We start from the raw sequence: 20,974 nt of genomic DNA, 5'->3' as shown, positions 1-20,974 counted from the left end.
CCCTCCTGGATTTCTTCCCCCTCTTAGTCTATCAGAGAGATGCTGATATTTGAGTTTTCATCTTCAGAGGGCAGCAAGATTCCTGCCCTTCTCCTGTCACTGGCTTGTTTGCTTAAATAAGGAACGCATTAGTCCCCATCACTGACTGCAAGTGGAGGCAGCTGGAGCAAATTAGTTTCAGCTATGTTGGACATCTGGATGCTGCGACAACATTGCCATTGCAGGGGTCTTAGATTTCGAGTTCCTTACAGAATGATGTAGAGGCCATTTGCAAGGACTTCTTTCCTATCCTTTTCTGCAACAGTGGCTTTGGGTGGCATAGGCCTATATAGCCAGCTCTGACAGATGCTCAGCATTCACAGATACACACACAGGGAGCCAAATGGACAGGGATTAGCCTTAAATCAGCTGTTTATGAATGGAGAAGAGGCCCTTCTCCTGGGTTCTGGCCACACCCCTTCTCTTTGCAGCTTTTTGAGAATGAGGTCAGGGCCAGGATCTAACTGCTTATGCCTCAGAAATAGCAGCACAGATCAAAATTAATCATAAGCTCTTTGTTTTGCTGCCTTCTTTAGATAATAGAGGAAAAATCGGAGGCCTACTCATGTTTTTGTTTGCTTGTTTTTGTGTGTACCTTTGAAAGGAACATATGAATGAATGTGTGTGAGGGGAGGGGCTGAGGTGAGGCAGCTAAGAAGGATTAGTGCTGCGCAGATGATAATTACTGATAGACTGCAGCATTCAATTGGAGCATGTTTTAGTTTTTTTTAAAAAATGGCCAAGTGAAATAAACCTCAGTGGTGTGTTGTTTTAGCACCTCCCTTTATATGGAGATTTTATCAGTTGCTATGAAACTGCATATTCCTTTTACAGTGTCCATTTGTTTTTAATGGTCATTTTCTGGACTGTGCAAGCCACCATTCTGCCCCAGGAGCTGCATGGAGTTTTGCAATGCTTTAAATGGGTATCTCATGCAGACTTCATTTTCTGTCAGCCGCTCTGGCACACATACAAAATACAAGGGTGTGTGTGTGTGTGTGTGTGTGTGTGTGTGTGTGTGTTTGTGTAAGAGAGATAGATTCTGTCTCTCATACACCGGCACAAACACACACACACAGCTTGATCATACTTAGTCTTTACATAAATTGGGATTCCTCTCTACCCACCAGCCAAGGCCTGAGAGATGTCAATAGGTGGACACTGAGGAGACTGACTTCCAATGCCCTTCCACCTGCAGTCTCTTCAGAGTATTAGCATACCTGAAAGGTTGACCTAGCAGCCAGGCCTTGTGTGTAATGGTGGTGCTTACTTTTTGTTCTCAGGCTTAATTGTTGGCTGAAAGCATCTTCTTTATTTCTCACTATCCTTTATTTGCATTAATAGTCTCCTCTGTGAAAGATTAAAGAAGGTAGGATGTGTAGTGAGGACAGAAGTGTCGGTGTCAGCCTAATCTGCTACATATTCATTCGACGGACCTTAGTATGACAGGTATCCACTGAAGGAGATGCCAAAACTGTCTTCCATCCATGGAGATTAATTTTGAGTGAAAAGTGTAAAGTAGGACAAGAATTGTCACATAACTGGCCTAATGGATGGCCTAATTGACTTCCTGAACCTAAACTGTTTTCCTAAGTATTTCAGAAGTGTTATAATCATATAGATCATACATGCAGTGAATATATCTTTATGTATGTACACACATACACACATGGACATTTGTACGAGCAAATTTGTGCTCTTCAAATTAGTATCTCTTGTGTAGAGACAGAAAGTAGATTAATGTGGTCTGGGGCTCGGCAATGGGAAAGGGGATTGATTTAACAGGCATGAGGGATCTTCCTGGGATGATGAAAATGTTCTGAAACTGGATTACAGTGATGGTTGCATAACTTAGTAGATTTACTAAAGTCATTGATGAATTGTACTTTTTAGATGGGTGAATATTGTGGTATGTAAGTTATGCCTCAATGAAGCTGTTAAAGTTGACATTCCTCTGTTGGAGTTTCTGCAGATCCTAGACTACATATAATATGAGAAATTGCGTCACCTTAAATTCTCACCTGCTCTTTTCCTACTAAAGTTTATCAACTTCAATTGCAGAGAAGCTGAACTTTGAGATAACAGGGCCAGATAAAACCCAGTGCCCTGAGATATAAAAGGCTACCCTGACCCCTATTGGCAAGGAGCGAGGTTGCTGCCCATTACCATATGAGGAGCCAACCGTGAGGCAGTAATGGGGGGCTGGGGATAGGGGTGAGATTTCCAAGCAGGTCCCCGAGAGCAATGGGCACCATATTTCAAAGCTGCTTCTGCATGTGTCAAAAAACCCAAACATCCTGAGGTCCAACTCTTAAGTGATGGCATTTTCCTCTTCTTTTGCAGGTTGTCTTAGTCTTTGCTCTCAGCATCGGTGCACTTGTAATATACTTCATAGATTCGTCAAAGTGAGTATTCAAATATACTTTCCTGCCCTTGTTTCATAAACAATCATAAGCCTTTACGTTGATCCATTTATTTACCTTAACACCAACCTTTGCCAGACCTTCTGAATGCAGAAGATTTTGGAGGAAGCTAGGGCGGCACTGTACTGATTTTCTAAATGGGAAAGAAAGTTCTGAGAAGGAAGGCTACTTTAAGTCTGCTGGCATAGGTGGGTGAGGTATCTGAGGTCGAGTCTTCCTGCTGGGTATTACTTATTTTTAAAGAGCTGTTTCTTGATGATGTATTTGCACTGAAGATGTCAAGTGGTTAAGATGACTTGATGGGAATTTGCAACTTCTGGGAGGGTGACAGTTTCCCATAGATGAGGGTCCAAGCCATTCTTGCCGTGGTTGTAGGATCCTTTTCTCAATTGGGTTTCAAATGCTTTGATCTTACCGGAGGTCAGCTTAGAAATCATGGTGCTATCCTTTCGCCTGCCAACCGGGTATTCAGCTGAAGCATTGCACGCTGGTGCTTCTTGACTTGTGAAGGTAAGGAGATGGATGAAGGAGTTCATGATGACCCCCAGAGGTGGAGGCCTATGGCCATTTGAGGACTTCTAGAGTGGACACTCATGCAGACTCCTTGGGTGCCAGCTGAATGGACTGGTGCTCCAGGGTGAGCCTGGGTGACAGACGATAAAGACCTTGCAGAAGGATGAAGAGGGCACAGACTAGAACTGCAACGTTGCAGCCAGTTCTGCCCTGATTCCTGCAGGTGCCAATCCTGAGGAAATAATTTGTTCCAACTATACTATTGCAATCATGAAGTTGACAGCGTCAGGGAAACGAGCTGGAGTCTAACTTATTTTCTGTTGTGGCGTGAACTTGGCCACTCTGGTGACAGTGGCCTTGAGCTTGTTGCCCTTGTTGTCCACTGTGTGAGTGTTTTGAAATTTAACTCTATCTCTGGTATGGTTGGCTACTAGACTTTGATACTAGGAAACCTCCCTGGTGTGCCTGTTGGCTCAGACTCTGATGTGCCTGAATTCTGAGCTTAGTGCTCCTTTCCTGTGGCTTGGGATGGTGGTAATTTCATGCACAGCTAAACTCAGAATTTCTCAGAGCCATCTGGTCGCCAGCCAAGGATTTTGTGCATTTGGGTGCAGAAGTCAAAATGTCAGTCAGGGAAAATAAAGAAAATATCTCCTTTAATAACCTGTCTCTGGGAATCAGCCAAGTCTAAGTCTATCAGAGGGCCTTCAGCCCATCCCCATGTGCGAGGCTGGGCTGCCCTCACCCATCTCAGATGGAGAGTCCTTTAAACACTGTCAGGAGACAAGATTCCACATGCTCCCTCCATCAACTCTCCCAAGCCAAGAAACAGAAGAGCTTATTTAAGGTTGGAAGACTCCCATTGGCATGTCATTGAAGGTAAGCCCCTTTTTAATATTTACTCTTAATGATTCTGGACCCTATTTGTATTGAACTGAACATCCTCTAAAGCTCCTGGTCTTATTTCTCCAATCTCTCTCCAGGGGTCTTCTCACGTGTCGTGGGGTGTAGACCCTGCCAACTTCCATGCTGAGACTCAGGAAAGAGGTTTGGGCTTGTAGCTTGTGTGCCCCAGAGAGAGAAAACCCTCATGTAGAGGTGAGTGTGTTGATGGGTTAGAGGCCCAGATGCCTCAGCCAGCGCCTTCCTTCCCTTTTCATTTTTTTTTTTTATTTTTTTAACCTTTTGTCCCTCTGTATTTCTCAGAAATAAAATGCTCTTTAGATGAATTTGGATTGTGTCTTTTTTTTACAGTCTACTGTGAGGCAGTCTTTTGTTCTGTGGATCCTGGTGTTCTCCATTTCCATGTGAGAAGATGAAGAGGAATGAAATTCCCCAATGCATACCCTCTTCCCCTAATGTCCTACACCATCTCAATGTCCTTTGGCTTTAATTATGATCCTTCTAGGCCTTGGGGAAGACAGCACTGGGAGTCCTCTCTGATTCCGGTTTCTTTTATGAACTTGCAAAGAAGTCTGTCCCAAGGATGGAGCTTCAGTCCTGTCCTCACCTTTTCCTGGCAAAAACTGCCGATAAGGTTAGAAACAAGGCTATTCCCATTCTGCCTGAGGACTGTCCTAGCCTCATCCCAGCATCTCTGTTGCTAAACTATGTGGTTTGGCATAGCAAGGCTTTGTTTATAAGAAGACTTTCTGGTTATTTATATAGAAACTTTTCATTTTCATGACTTCATTTGGTTCTGAGACCATATTTGAAGATTCTGTCCAGTGGCGGGCCCAATCAGTGGATTCAGCACAAGGGAGTTTTCCATCTTGCTTGGGAAAGACAGCAAGCAAGCTCAGTTTAAGTTTAGGGGAGAATTAGTGTAGAATCTCTAAAGCCATCTCTATGATAAGTCCATAGATTTCCAGGAATAAAACACAGTGAAACCTATTAAAAAACTATAATCGAGCTTAGTGAATGAGAAAAAAAAAAATGAAATTCTATCCACATATAGGATGCAAATGGAAAGAAAGTGAGAAAGTAGAATGTACATTCTTAAAATCCATGTCTTTCATTCAAAACTGTTACCAGTTTTACACATTCGTGGTTTGGCTGGCCATCTGGATATTTTGGAAAGACAGCTTTAAACTTCTCGTGGAAGTTACATTAAATCTTCACCCTGGAAAAAAAGCACCCAGAATTCTCCAGATGAATTGTAGTTAGTATTTACACCCTTCAAATAAATAAACTAGGGGACGGTCTATAGGCTTTCCCACAAGTGAATCTAAACCAACAGACATGAGTGAAATGGCTTGTCTCAGTCAATTTTAGCCAGAGCTGCCCCTCTCCTACAGAATGCTGAGGACTGTCCTGTAGCACAAGTTTGAGATTCCAGGCTCTCTGCACCCAGTCCTTTGAAAAGTGCGAGGAATGCCGATTAATGTATAAAACAGGCTCCCGTGGTCTGCTGGACCAGCTATGTCTCAAGGCAGGCCGGCTCCAGTTGTGCAAGTGGACAAGCAGGCTAGGTGGTTATTTTACTTCTGTGCATTAGCAGATGAGTAATACAGCTCAGAGAAATGTCATCATTGGTGGGTTTATGATCTTTTTAACCTTTCAAAGCTCTTTTTACTATCCAGAGGTGATGGATAAGTCACTTCCAAAGACAGCTGCACAACTTTCATTTTTGGCCATTAGGCAAAGACAGATCCCAGCATAGGGTGTTTTCTTTGGGTCTGGTCTTAATGATCCTAGAGTGATTGTGAGGGAAGACTCATTTGTGTAGCCTCAAGTGATTGCTAGCTAGCTAAGACAGATTGTCCTCAGAGCTCCTGGAATTGAAAACAAAGATAATTACATTAAACCTTATTAAAATTGTGCTTTATAATTCCAGCAGTAGACTCTCTAGAAACACCCAAGCAGAGGAAGATGTCTCTGGACCAAGTCTTTGGTCAGACATCACGTTAGTGCCTTAACAAGCACAGACAAGCATTGAGCCCTCCACACACCATCTCCCCAAAGATCTCCAATTAGCCATATCAGGTGGATTGTGTACAAAAAGCTCCCTTTCTTTTTCATTCTTTTTAAAAGGACTCCTGCCCAATTTATGTCACATGTCGCTTTAGCTCCTAATTCTGATGTCTCCTGCCACCTACGCCGACCCTGTCCTCCCACACATTCTGATCCTTGTGAAGCAAAGATTTTTTAGAAATTGTACAACCAAGTCAAGAGTGCCTGCAGACGCCCTGTGGGTGCTAATGTCACTGTTGTTTCCGTTCTTGTCTATTTCCTCCCTTTGACACAAGAACAGCAATTCTTATCTAACAGATAAGGAAAAAAAACAAAGACCCACCAGTGTCAGCATGAGAGTGAGATTCATGGATTGCATAATGCAGCAGTCTCTGTTGCTTTCAGAATTTCAAAAGAAAGTTGGAAGAGACAGAGGCCCAGAGCTCTGGGTATTTGCATTTTTACCAGGGGCATTCTGGGAAAGGATGACTCACATGTGTGAAGATATTTATTCCTTTGATTCATGTTTAAACGCTGCTACTTCTTATGCTACGGTTACGTAGATTATGAATATTTAATGCTGCATATACTGAAAATGAAGGTCAAGTCCTGCTCACTGGTGACTTCAATGCAGGCTCCTGTCTCTGAAAGGGAAGCGACCTGCTGTTCTCAGAGTAAAGCTGAAAGGTTATACGTTGTGAAATTTTTCCTTAATGACTTTATCTGCTCCAAAATGGCTGGCACACAATGGGGGCGCTTGCTGATTTTGCCAGTCTTTGCTCTTGGCTTCTGGTATCAGCACTGCTGTTTTGGGGATATGGACGTTAGGAAGGAGGAGGGAACAGCAGCACAAATTTTGTAGAGCATCTCACCCAAGGGCCCAATTCAAGGCAACAGTGGAGTTATGTTTGGAAAATGGCCTCTCCCCAGTCTTTTAAAATTTTGCTTTTGCATCCACTCACCCACTTACTCATTTTGTCTTCATTTATTAGTTTGAAACACCTTCAAATGTGACAATGCTGTGTATTTTCCAGGCAGTAAAATTGCTTATGGTTAAGGAAAACTATCTTTAAGATTGTGATAGAAATTGACCAGATTGTTTTCATAGTCTCTGAAAATAAAACTGGCACCATTGATGTATTGGGGATGCCCAGAGCTTTAGCAGAACTGGTTAGTCGCCCAGTAGTTTCTCCCACTCCAGTCTTCACATAGCCTGGCCTCTCATCCCTTGGCCTAGAAATTCTCTTTCAAAAGGGAAGAGAGGGCAAGTCGTTGGAGGGAACTAACATTCACTGATTATGTGCTGTCTGTGGGCTACAGAGTGAGGCACTTTACCAAAAATAACACATACAACCTCATTGAATTCACCTAACAACTTCTTAGGGTAGGTATTACTATTCCCACGTTACAGATGAGGAGGCTGAAGCTGCAGACATAGCTCTTCTAAGTGTCAAGAAGTAAATTTCCAGATTGTAGAAGTAACTAACAGCATTTAATGAGATGTTGCAAGAAAGGGAAGTTGCCCCACCTCATCCTGCCAATGCATTGGTCTTGTTTTCTCTTTTGTTCTCCCTTTCTCCATTTCTCACCCTGAGAACCAAGTGTGCAGTTGTGGGTATGTAGGAGGCTCCTATCATAGGTCTTCCATGTAAGACACTGCCCTGGATCAGGTGCTGTCTGATGTCTGTTTGGGCCTTGATTCAGCCCTTCCTAATAATGGCTTAATGAGACTGACTTCTCTGTTATCTCAGTGGAGTGGCAGCATTTTGCAATGGGATAGGACCAAATGAACAAAGAACAAGGAGAGTTGGTTGTTCCTCATGAGTTTCTACCACCTAGGGGTGTCTTTTCAAGTAGAAAGACTCTTTGGCCTTCCTATCCTTACCTAGTCTGTCCCTGTGATTTGGCATAGTGAGATAGATATGAGAAATGCTATTTCCCCATGAGATACATTCTTTTATCTCTTTTAAAGAGTTACAGAATTAGTTGATTGGTTATAGTTTTGCATTATGTTGTGCATTATTTATATGCCTAGAGAGTTGGTATTATCAAACTAATGGACTTCAGGAAAATTTGGCCCCAAAGAATAGAGGCCACATAGGATGGAGGTCTTTGAAATGACATAAAGTATCTGGCTTCCTTCTCCAGCCTTGTTCCAACTGACTAGGCACAGGTGCAGACCCACTGCCTCTCCTGTGCTCAGCCCCAAGACAGGCACCTGCAAGAGCTGTGAGGCCAGCACAGATCCCATCCCATTCACAACAGTGCATTTTAAACTGTAAAGGACTATGCATTCCAGCTTTTACTATCCCCTTTAGTGCACCCCATCCTGCAGCGTGACCAGGTGGGCAGCCCATGACATAGAGAAAGAAGCTCACCAGCTTACTCTGTAACCAGTTCCTTTATGGAGCACAGCCTTTCTAGGTAGTGTTCTGGAAAATTAGATCCAGCTCTCTGCCTTTGTGCCCTTTTTGAGAAGTCACGGCATGCATTTAACCTTTGTTGAAGAAGTCAACACAAATCACTGTGTGTGCAAAGCCTCTTCCTGTTTTTTTTTTCCCTTTTAAAATACTCCCCCCAATTTTCTCCATCCCTTACTGACATTTTTATTGCTAGGCTTTGGTTTGGAAAATTATGGGTAGGGAAAGTTCAAGGGCAGGATGTTCAGAACGGCACTGCACATCTGTGAAGGGAACACAACAGGAGAGCCAGCAGCTGTTGAAAGAATGGAATGTCAGATGGTGGAGGAGCCGAGCCCACTGAGGGATGGTGGAAGACAAGACGCCTTCAGGGCAAAGAGGCTGTAAATAACTCCAATGGGAAGTCCTTGTCCCCCTTCAGAATTTAGCCTTCAATAGCAACACTTGGTGCTCTGATATGAGAGTAACTCTAACTCAGTCTTCCTAGCTCATCTAACCTTCCACATTGCCATTTGTTCATGAATCAAGTGAAAGCCTGGTAGAGAAGACAGGTAGAGAGTATGCCAAGGAACAGAGTCAACTTCTATATATGTCCTTGTCTCCATATGGGCAGACTTGGGGGACAGGATCTGTTCTTTGGTTGTCAAACAGATTGGTTTTATTTACGTCAAAGTTGAGAGCGTTAGCGCCCCTCCTCCTTCTCCCTTCCACATTGGTGAGGAAATCTTGTCTTCCTTGCTTATTTCTCATTGCACAAGTAGTACCTAGGCATTGTAGGCAATGGTATCTAGAAGCATTAAGGGAACAGCTTATCTTTGACATTTCACTGGGCAAATCAGGGACTATGCAAGGAAAGGGCGGGAGGACTGAGCTGAACCTTTCAGGTCTGCCACAAAAGACAACTGTAGAATATAGTATTAGAGTGAAAGAAGCATTGGATCCCAACTGGTGCCACCATTCCCTGTGCCTCAGCATCCTTTCCTGAGGAATGAGGGTGAGTGACCTCCTCAAGGTCATCCGACCAGCCAGGGGCAGAGCTGGAGCTGGAAGACAGAGTTCTTCTCTGTCCTTTTCTACTTGATCTCCTGGGTTATTTCTACTAAATACAAAAATGAACAAAGACATGATAACCTACTCATTGAATAGCAAAGCATATATTGTCTTTTTATGCAAATTCTGGACTTCCAGGCCCTTGTCATGGGGGACACTTTAGGGCCATGGGAAAGAACAAAGATAATCCCAGGTGGAAAATATCAAATCCAGCCAGGTGGCTGCATGGGATTAGTTTATTTCATCCTCATTGGTAAGAGGCCTTGAATTCCTTGATTTTATCACCCTCCTACTAATCTCTCTCTCTCCCTCCCTACTGTCTCCCTTTTTTTCTGTACTATTTCAGCATGGAGGTGGGGATGGGTAAGAGTTAAGAGTTCAGCTCCACTGTGGAAGGGTAACACAGGGCTGAACACATTGAAGAGCTGAACACATTGTTTTGGCCTGTTTGGAATTTGTTATGCATAACTTTTGAGGACATTTTGTCTAATTGCTCATTTGTTTCCCCTGTGGAAACACTATCTGATATCTATGTCTATACATCCCTATCTACTTTGCCTTCCAAAATTAGAATGAATTATTTCTTCCCTTCTCGCCATTCTCCAGAACTTAAAAAGGATGCTTTGGCACAATCTGGCACTTTCTTAGCCCTCCCTTATTCTTTTTAAAAGAATAATTGTTTCAGGGCAAATGAAGAAATGCATTCCCTTTCAGACCCACTAGTTACTTCTGTCCTCTAGAACAAGCCTGAGTGTATACCACAAGAGGGCTGCATCTCCTCCCTGTCGCATGGCACCGGGCCTCTCCCTATAGTCACAGGTTGACATGCATTCAGAGACTGCTGAGAGATCAGGATAGGAGCCAGATGGAGCGAAATGTTATAGCTCAGAACAGTTTAATCCAAACACAAGGGCAGTGCTTGTGCCTTACACAACTGTGGCAGGGGTGAGGTGTGGTGTGTGGAGTGGTGGCAGCTTTTACAGCTTTATCATGGGGTTCATGGGCTGGAGGAGATGTGACCTCTTCCTTGTCTTTTACCCCTTGTCTTTGACCTGACAGCCTGACACATGTAGTTTTGGGTAGACCCTGGTTGGTGATGAGTCATTTGTGGCTTAAAAATAGAACTCTCAAAGCAACAATGCCCTTGGGACTTTTTGATGCATATGTCTTTGTTCATAGAATTTGGGAGAAGAGAGAGAGAGAAAGAGAGAGAGTGTGTGTGTGTGTGTGTGTGTGTGTGTGTGTAGGAAACAATCATGTCCTGCCTAAAAATTAAGTGGAGAAGCAGAGCATGGGGGAATTGGCCACCAGGCTCATCACAGTAGCAGAGATGAGACTGAGAGCTGTCTGTGTACCTGTGGCCTTAAAGGTACCAATCAGATAATAGCTCTCCACTGAGTACAAACTGTGTATAAGGCATTTTGCTAGGTACTGGGGAATTTTGAGTACTTATGTATAATGCTATATCTTTTAAATTATACATATTTTTAAAGGGGGCAGGAAGTCCAGCCATATATACAGGAAAAATAAGATAGCAAAACAGGAACGAGTAAGGCATCACGAAGCAATATATCAATGACTGATACCAGCATTGCACACAGTAAGTGCTGAAGGTTGAGGAGTTGAAAAGATAGCTGGATGCTATAACATGTTTTGGCTCTAGGGGAGATTTTGAGTTGAATAGACAGAAAACTCAGTCTGCCCCCAGCTCTAGGAGTCCACAGGAGGAGACTCTCATTATGGCCTGTACTCGGGCTTTGTGATTTTCGGTGTACGCTAAGTCAAGCAAAACTTTGCCTTAAAATCAGCCACTGAGATTAGGGATTGAGAATGCTTCAGGGATGGCATAAAATAATCAGAGAAGCAGACTCTATCCAGTGGCAGTAATACCAGTTGTCCAATGATAGATGATTAAAACTTTCGGAAATTTTTATTTGGAAATTTCCAGAAGTGTCTGAATGGCATCCACTCCATCTTTTTGAAACTGAAGTCAGTGTGCGATGTGCTTTACAGGGGCCTTGTTCCGAACTTGCCACATACAGAGCATCACAGAGGTATGATGGGGAGGAGAGTCGTCAGTAAAATGAGCTCATGCTACTCGCAAACAGGCCACAGCGTGAACATGGATGTTGGTCTGAAGACCAGCATTTGCCTCCAGCTTCATGCTGTGATTTCCATGGGCTCTAGGCACATTGGCCTTATTGAGCCAGTTCTTCCATAAGAATATTAAATATTATATTTTGCAGCTGCATTGATATAAGAATGAATATAACCCAGGCTGGATTTATTATTATTATTATTATTATTATTATTATTATTATTATTAATTTTAGAGACACGGTCTCACTCTGTCACCTAGACTGAAATGTACTGACATGAACATAGCTCACTGTAACCTTGACCTCTTTGGCTCAAGTGATCCTTCAGTCTCAGCCTCCTGAGTATTTGGGATTACAGGAATGCACCACCATGGCTGGCTAATTTGTTTCTTTCTTTTTTTTTTTGAGGCGGGGTCTCACTCTTGCCCAGACTGGAGTGCAGTGGCGTAATCATGGCTTACAACAACCTCTGCCTCCAGGGCTCAAGTAATCTTGCTTCAGCTTTCAGAGTAGCTGGGACTACAGGTGGGCACCATCATGCCCAGCTAATTAAAAAAAAAAAATTATTGTAGAGATGGGGTCTCACTGTGTTGCCCAGACTGATTTCAAGCTCCTGTGCTCAAGTAATCCTCCCACCTCAGCCTCCCAAAGTGTTGGGATTGCAGGCATAAGCCACTGTGCCCAGCCTGGGTTCATTATTATTATTCATCATTTATTATTATTATATTTATTTTCTTCTGATTTTAAAGAAGTTAAAATTTAGACTTTTTTGTGTCCCATAAGTACAGTGGCCACAGGCACTGTGCCCGCACTCCCTGCTGGAGAAATTGACTCTATTTCTCCCTTTCTGACAGCTCAATCCTTCTGGAAATTTTCACAGATAAGAAAACGTACCAGAGACAGACGCCTTATACTACACCCCTTCAATGTGGTCTAATTGTTTCAAATGAGAAAATAAAAATAAGCATTTTATTTTAAGCCCTGTCTGGTAACTTGGCTTTGGGAAATATGAACTTCAGCAACCCAGCATTCAAAACAATGCATACAACAAAAATTTTAAGACAACTTAATAATCTTGCTCTTCTCCCGAGTTTTGGAAAAACATGTGCCTTTTTCATTCTTTTATCTGACAATGAGTCTTACTGGTTTAAGAGATCTGTTCACTGAGAGCGCAACAGTACAAAACAACATTTTCTTCATCAGAAGTTTGTAAATTCAGCTGGACAGGGAAGGGCAGACGTTGGAAATGAGTGAGGCGGATCTGGTGAGGACTGCGATGAGAGCTGAAGCCTCACCTAAAGTGGCTTCCCAGGTCCAGCTGATTGTTCTATGAAGAAATGCACGCTCTTGTGGCCAGATCTTCCTGTGTTTCGAAGAGGAGAGAGAATACTGGATTTTATGTTAAATCTCCAATTTTAAAATATTGGCCTCGAATCCAAAACTCTTAAAGTACTTGCAGGCCAAGCAAAACACCTCTCTGCAGGCCAGATTTGGGCCTCCTGTTTTCAGCCTCTATTCTAAACTGTCTGTCTTTCTGGTCTTGAATTGGCTGTGCTCTCTGAGTGCCAGGAAACATTCTTAACTCTTGCTCCTCCATCTCCTAGAAAGGACCCTTTCTCTCTCTAAGATGGGAAGCCTTTGGTCTCAGGGTGTCCCGGGTTTTTTGCCATCTAACACATTTTCAAACACTGCTTAGTTAAATTTCCACTTTTCTCGAGGCAAATACTGTATGCCACACCGATAAATCATCCACAACTTATTGTAAGCCCCAGAGCTACATATCAGTAACTCTACATCATCTCTGAAAATAACGTCGTTAGAACCTCATAAACATACACTCTGTTTGTTTAAGAACTGCAAGAGCTTTTAAAACACGGTTGCTAAGTCACAGGGCATATTTTCCAGGACATAAATGGAAGTGAACATATGCCCCTTAAATTGTCAGATTCTTTTTTTATAAGAAGAGAGACCCAAATCTGTCTGTTCTGCCAGGATATTAACTTGACCAAAGAAGAGTTGATTATACTAAGTATATAAGTGTTAGTGATTATTGGAAACTATCCTCTGACTCACTTAGCTAAATGGGCACGTTATAAGAAACTTGATTTAGTTTCTAGCACATGTGGGTATAAGGTACAGGTTGACATGGATAAATCCTGGCTTTAGTTTTCACGAACCCTAAAGTTCACAATTTACTGAGCATTGTATTTAATATTTACTGATGAAATTAGTAAATCTTCCGGTACGGTCCCTTCCAAAACAAAATCAGAGGCATACCTAGACTGTTCCCCCAAGACATGGTCCCAAGTCTAGGCTACAACTTCGTCACTGTCCTTACCCTTTTTCATGGAAATCTGGCAGTTAGTGATAGGTAGCATCTGAGCCTACAGCTCAGATATTTTCAAAGTAGGAACTAGATGGCCCCATTAATATCAACTGCCGTTTCAGCAGAGCTGCCTCATCAGTCTGTTTTCCTCATGGAAGATACTCACACCACCTTTCACCTGTCAGGACACTCTCAGGAAGAAACTGTAGGTAGGGCTCCAGGACCTCCGCTGTTGGAATCTACTGAAGGCAGTTGTCCTTAACAAAGATACCTATTTCATGTTGCTAATCACACCCGTACAGAGACCTGCCATCTTGTAATTTGAGAACTGGCATTTCCACACACCCCCTACCCTCACTCCATGCCAGAAAACGCAGAAAATGAACCCATGGCCCAGTTTGAGATACAATTGATCTTGAGGCCCTAGAGAGAACTGCAGGGACAGTGTGCAGAGGTGAAAATAATGTGGATGCTATTAGATGACTCTACCTAGCATGTGCTTTTCCTCTAGCAGCGGGAGGAAGTGGCAGAGGAGTGCATTAAGGAGTTTGCCCTCTTCATAATAGCATGAATAGAAATAATAAGGCAAGGCTTCTAAAGAGCAGTGTTAATAATTGAAACGTGCTCCAGGCAGCCATGTGGTCTTCCAGTGCCTTTGAGCACAATCTGTTATCAGGTACAAGGTGAGGCTGAGGAGTAGACAAGGAGGATGCATTTGGTGGCTGTGTTTCTGTGTGCACACATGTGCTTATGCTTGGAGTAAGCATGAGTGAGTAAGATTTGGCAGCTACACCAAGTAAAATTATAGAAGGCAATATATGCATATTACCATGTAGACTGGTGCTAGTTCTTTTATGGGTCAAACACCCATTTGGGAATTGGATGAAAGCTACAAAAATTTTGCCTACCAAGTACCCGAAAGTCGGTCCATAAAATCCAAACTAAGGATTTCTGTTCTTTTAAGATGGATTCATCTGCTCATTCATTGCTGTTTCTTCTGCCATGAAGATCACGTGACTGACAGAGGGCCATCTTCAAACCTGAAGGTTAAGCAGAGGTTGACTGGGAACTTTTCCCCTCATGACATACAGAACATGTCTAAGTGAACGTCTCTGCAGTGTTTTCCCTTCTTGATCAAGTGTCCCTTAACCTGCAATGCATTCGAAATCTCAACAACGTCAGGTGATGCTAAGGAAACTCTGGGAGGGAGGCCCTAGGCTTCCTACCTCTTCCTCCAATACCAGGCCACACTAAAAGGGGTAGGTAAGACAAGATGTGTCTCTTAGGCCAAGCCTAATAGCTCTTTGATTTGCTTCTCTTATGTATTGTGGGTTAGCACTTGTTTGTAGAGGGCAAATTCCTCCTTAGGCAGTGATTCCAGAATGCAAACAATCTCCAGCCGAAATCATTCCACCCGAGACCCACTGCTGTTGCACCAGGAACTAAGGACCACTGGGGGCCCAAACAGATGCAAACAGCTGCCACTTCTGTGCAAGGGGTGAGTGTAGAGACTCGCCTGAGATCTCTATGGCCTCATCCAATCAGTCTTCAGACCAGTTTAACAGAAAACAGAAGAGGAGCTTCAGCACAAGGAGGCCTCATCTCATCTGAATTCCCAGCTTCCTTTAGATTTCTTCCTGACCTCACCTGCCTCCAAGCCAGCCGACTGTGACAGTTTAATTGGTGCAGGGAGGGCGAGGCAGTGGGAAGGCAGGCAGGGGTGCCTGGCATTCTGGAAGGAGACTCTCCTGAGATGAGTGAGGGGAACCATAACAGACAGGCCTGAGATCACTGCCTTCGGGCAGAAGGTCACAGAGCTTTGCTTGAAAAGAGTGCAGGCCGAAGAGGAAACATTGTCAACTCCCTCCTCTTTGAACTTTTTGGGCCAGAATTATATATTCATATTTGTCATCTGCGCCCTTTCCACTCTGGGGCAAAGGGGTCTGCTGGGCAGCTCTGGCGGGGAATGAAAATGGGTGGGAAGGTAGCTGGGCATGGTGGCTCACATGAGGTAAGAGTATCACTTGAGCCCAGGAGTTCAAGACCAGCCTGGGCAACATAGTGAGGCCCTGTCTCTAAAGAAAAAATTTAAAAAATTAGCTGGTCATGGTGGTATGTGCCTAAAGTCTCAGCTACTCAAGAGACTGAGGTGGGATCGATGGCTTCAGTACAGGAGTTTCAGGCAGAAGTGAGCCCTGATTGCATCACTGTGTTCCAGTCTGAGTGAGAGTGAGACCCTGTCTTTAAAAAGTAATTTTGGAAAAAGAAAGTAGAGAGGAAAGAGCCTAGTGGTGAACACCAGTGTTTGGAATCAGACCAGACCTTCTTCGCTTAGTTGGCTCTACTATTTTGTAGCTGTCTTGGGCAAGCCTTCTAACCTTTCCAAACTATTAAGTCTTTCCTTTGTCACATAGGGTGAAAGTGGTGGTGAGAGATGTCATGGTGGATAATACCTACCTGACAGTAGTGTGTGGAAACAATTAGACACTGCATGGAACGGCTCTTAGAACAGTGCCCAGCTTGAACATGACCAAAAAAAGTATTAGATTTTATTGGTATTATTCTTTTTGAGGTTTGTTTTGAAACTTTTAATCAGATCTTAAGAGAGACAAGATATAAACACAGTGAAGTTAAGAAACAAAATATGATGTATTGTAAGGCAGTAAAGATATCAATTATCAGGATAATGGACAAGACCTGTGCTTCTGAAAACTGCCATCTCAACTCATTAATGGTTTGCGAAAGGAAAAACAAACATTTAAAAAAGATGACATAGCTGGGCATGGTGGCTTGTACCTATAATCCCAGCTACTCAGGAAGCTCAGTCAAGAGTATGGCTTGAGGCCAAGAGTTTGAGATCAGCCTAGGAAGCAGAGTGGGACCTTGTCTCTAAAAGTACATGCATAAATAAATAAAACATGAGCTTGATCAGCCCAAGATGGAAATATAGCTAGAGAAGTTCAGTTTGATTTTATGAAACTTTTGTTTCCATTACATATATAGATCTATGTACTGTATAAATGTATGTGTGTACTGATCTGTGATGTCAACTCTGTTTCTTTTCTTACTGTGGAATTTGCTAGAAAGTGTTTTGAGAAATACTAGCTTTTAGTGTAGAAGCCAGCATACTCGCTGGTTGCAGTAATCCAGGGAACTTTAAGGGAGGACAGCAGGCTAGAATTGGGTCCCAAGGCATAGATAGAAGTTGGATGCTGCAGAAGAGGGGCATGGGGTGAGCAGTCCCCAAGACCATCCTCCCTCTGACATCAACTGCAGGTTTGGCACGTTCCCCAAGTCACCTTCAGGTTCGATTATGCATAGGACTGCAGAGCTCACTGAAGGCTATTATACTCACAGTTACAATTTATTACAGGGAAAAGATATAGATTAAAATCAGCCAAGGACAAAGTACATAGGCCAGAGTCTGGGAAAGATCCAAATTCGGTGCTTTCATTATCTCCTCCATGTGGAGTCATGGATCATGTTACCTCCCAGCATCAGTGTGTGACTACATGCAAGGAGTATTGTCAATCAAGAAAGCTCACCTAGGACCAGGCGCGGTGGCTCACGTCTGTAATCCCAGCACTTTGGGAGTCCGAGGTGGGTGGATCATGAGGTCATGAGATCAAGACCATCCTGGCTAACATGGTGAAACCCCGTCTCTACTAAAATTACAAAAAAAGTTTTAAAAAAATTAACCAGGCGCAGTGGCGGGTGCCTGTAGTCCCGGCTACTCGGGAGGCTGAGGAAGGAGAATGGGATGAACCCAGAAGGTGGAGCTTGCAGTGAGCCGAGATTGCACCGCTGCACTCCAGCCTGGGCAACTGAGCAAGACTCCGTCTCAAAAAAAAAAAAAAAAAAAAAAAAATAGAAAGAAAGCTCACCTGGGCCTCAGAGTTCAAAGTTTTTACTGGGACTGGATCATGTAAACTTTTTTTTTTTTTTTTTTTTTTTTGAGACGGAGTCTTGCTCTGTCCCTCGGGCTGGAGTGCAGTGGCCGGATCTCAGCTCACTGCAAGCTCCGCCTCCCGGGTTTATGCCATTCTCCTGCCTCAGCCTCCCGAGTAGCTGGGACTACAGGCGCCAGCCACCTCGCCCGGCTAGCTTTTTTTTTGTATTTTTTAGTAGAGACGGGGTTTCACCGTGTTAGCCAGGATGGTCTCGAACTCCTGACCTCGTGATCCGCCCGTCTCGGCCTCCCAAAGTGCTGGGATTACAGGCTTGAGCCACCGCGCCCGGCCAGATCATGTAAACTTGAATGACTGCCCTCATGGCCAGCCTCAGTCCCCTGCTCCCCTGGAGGTGGATGGATACCATGTGACCCAAAGCCTGCACCATAAATGACATTGTTAGACTTTCTGGCGTGGTCAGCCCCTACCCAAAATAACACTGTTACTGTCTGACCAGCCCAAGACCCCAGGAAAAGACACTTTTATCAGGCATGACACTCCAAGGGCTTAGAGATTGCCTTCCAGAAGCTGAGGGCAAAGGCCAGACCTCTCTTTCGGCAAAGTGAGTGTCTTTACAAAAACAGTCAGTGAAGAGACTTTGTTGGCTAGAGGCAAGGCCTCGCTTGAGGAAGGCTGGAAGTGGGTCCGTTGATCACTTGCATGAATAGCAGAGGAGAGGAAAATGCTACTCCATGAATGGGGTGCTTCCAGATTCTGTTAATGTCAACAAAATCCCTGTTGAAAATAATACGATTTATTCCTTCCCTTGACTCCTCTGCATATCCAGGCTGAATAACCTGTTAGCCAGTAAGGGGGAAATGGGGCACAGGAAAGAGGAAAGGGGTCAACCTGGATGTGTGCTTCCCATGTGGGTGAGGGACCTTGGGCATAATGGACTTTTGGTTAGATCCCATTTGCTGCCACCTCCCGGTGACCATAACTTTTCCTGTGCCTTGTTTCTTTGCAGACCTGATGAATGGTCCTCTGCGTGCCCTTGACAGCTTTAGTAAGGAGAATATCTGTCTCCCTGCTCCAATTTAACTTCTTTTCTGTAAAACTTGATGAGGTCAAAGCCAGAAAGCACTGAAACTTCAAGCTGGGGATCAAAAGCATGTCATCCAGCCATGCTGCCCCCTTGCAACCTGGCAAATGAGACAACCTCCAGCCAGGGACAGTTTATAATTGTGTAATCAAATTAACTTGGATTTCAGCCTAATGAAGTCCTTAATGCCCTGAATGAGGCCGAGCCCTAATATTTAGAGAAGCAGACTGGACCCCAGGAAAGAAAAGAACAGGCTTCAGTTAATGCCTGCTAGTATTAATTATGCTTGCAAAGTAAATCTTTTCCAAAATTCTTCTTCTCATAGAAGGCAACCTGTTAGCACCCAGTTCTGCTAAGTGGTTTTCCTGCTGTGGCTCATAAAGAGAACAATGGAAAGAACATTTTATTGGAAATCTCTACTGAACTCTGCGTTCTGGGCCACATTTCTTAACTTCACAGGATCTTAGCTTTCTCAATTGAATGGGAAGAAAATTCCTCCTCTCTTAGAAGTGTTTTATTGTAGTTAAAAATCGATACTCTGAAGGCAGGTAGGCTTGGTTGCAAATCCCAACTCTGTCATTTGTTAGCTATGTGACCTTGAGTAAGAAATTAACCTCTCTGAGGCTTAGTTCCCTCAACTGTAAATATGGATAATAATATTCTTGGTCGTTAGTGTGGAGAACAATGAATGAGATACTGTGCATCAAGCACTTCATACAGCACGTAGGACATGCTGGCATTTATTAAATCTAATGATGATGATGGCATAAATGTAAAATAATTTTCAGTATGGATTATGTGTCACTCATTTGGTATCAGTAGTCTTTATTTTCATTAAGCCAATGATTTAGCTGTTGTTTCGAAAATTGCTGATGATTCCGTAATTAACTCAATAAATATTTATTGAGTGGCTGTTATGTGCCTGACACTATTTTAAGCCCTAAACACTTACGTTCCAGTATCAGAAAGAGACAGATCATAAACAAGTTGACTAGTTAATAAGATAATTTCAGTTGATGCCACGTGCTGAGAAGAAAATAAAACTGGTAATGGAAAAAGCAGGGTTTCTTAATGTTTTGTGCTGAGGACTTCTTTGGCAGTCCAGTGAAGACTATGATCCCTTTCTCAGAAAAATATTATTTATAAAGGCATAATATAAAAACATTGGATTATAAGAAAACAGATTATATTAAAATCAGTTATCAGATTATAAAAAACAAATGATGACAAAGTCTGCTTGCTTCTTGATTAGGGCATTTTTATGAAGATCCAACAACAATTCTAATATACCACCATCATTTTAAAGTAGGATTAATATAAATTATACTTTGAGATACCTGTAACAATTGTAGTCTTTTATGTAAATATCTGAGATTTCTGTTGCCAAAAAATTTACAAGTATCATTAATACTATTCTAACTTATTGTAGAGCACCTGATTCCGTCACTGTTTGGGGCGCCACTTGTAACCTGCCACAATCCCTGGTGGACTGAACAAAGGGGGCTAATGCAGGAATAAAAGTAAAAGACAAGAGAGTATATTTGGAAGAAGGGGTTAGGGGGCACCTTGCCTCTAGTGGACAAGGGCCCTGAGCTTTTTCAGCTCTCTGAATTTGTTAGGTAAAAGAGATAATGAGAAAGGGGCGGATGATTGTAGGCCAGCAGTTTGATTCACAGCAGGCTTCCAAGGCTGCATTCTTTGAACAACAGGCGCTAGATTTCCCAGTAGATAACTTTAAGGAGCCTGGAGCCATGGCCCTCAGCAAACCTCCTGGAGACAGGCACAGTCCTGAGTTTGCTCACATTCTGCTTTCATGATAAACAGTTTGCTGTTTGATCATATAGCCTCCAGTGGAATGCTGAGTTGGTCACATCCCATGGGTCTTTGGCTCCCTACAATTTATTGCCCATATTCATAATTAAAGGAAATGCCAAATTTGAATTAGAGGTTAATAAAAATAAAGTTGTAATTTTTTTGGTCCAAATCGTGGACTCCCTGAGTACTACCCAAGGACCTCTTGGAAGTATGTGGCCCCAGGTGAAGAATCCTTGGGATAGAGAATGACTTGTACTTGGAATTAGGCTATTACTTTAGAAAGAGTAATAATGCAATTTCCGCTTTTAAACAGTCATTCTGGACATATAGATCAGTGGAATGTAA

The 20,974-nt window shown here is 43.1% G+C and overlaps 1 protein-coding gene across 10 annotated transcripts in view; it reads left to right on the top strand.

Annotated features, from left to right (window-relative positions):
* KCNMA1 (potassium calcium-activated channel subfamily M alpha 1) overlaps window positions 1–20,974 on the top strand; it is a 756,034-nt gene that overhangs the window by 379,868 nt on the left and 355,192 nt on the right. For all 10 annotated transcript variants that reach the window (XR_002730119.1, XM_023204859.1, XM_026455332.1 and 7 more), the window contains exon 3: window positions 2,383–2,444. Coding sequence is in view for 9 of the 10 variants with exons in the window: in XM_023204859.1 (XP_023060627.1) it covers window positions 2,383–2,444 (62 nt within the window). In the remaining variant the exon portion in view is untranslated. The remainder of the gene's footprint in view (window positions 1–2,382; window positions 2,445–20,974) is intronic.

This window comes from Piliocolobus tephrosceles, chromosome 9, assembly GCF_002776525.5.
Source record: "Piliocolobus tephrosceles isolate RC106 chromosome 9, ASM277652v3, whole genome shotgun sequence".
NCBI classification, from domain to species: Eukaryota; Metazoa; Chordata; class Mammalia; order Primates; family Cercopithecidae; genus Piliocolobus; species Piliocolobus tephrosceles.
This window is presented reverse-complemented; position numbering and strand designations above follow the sequence as displayed.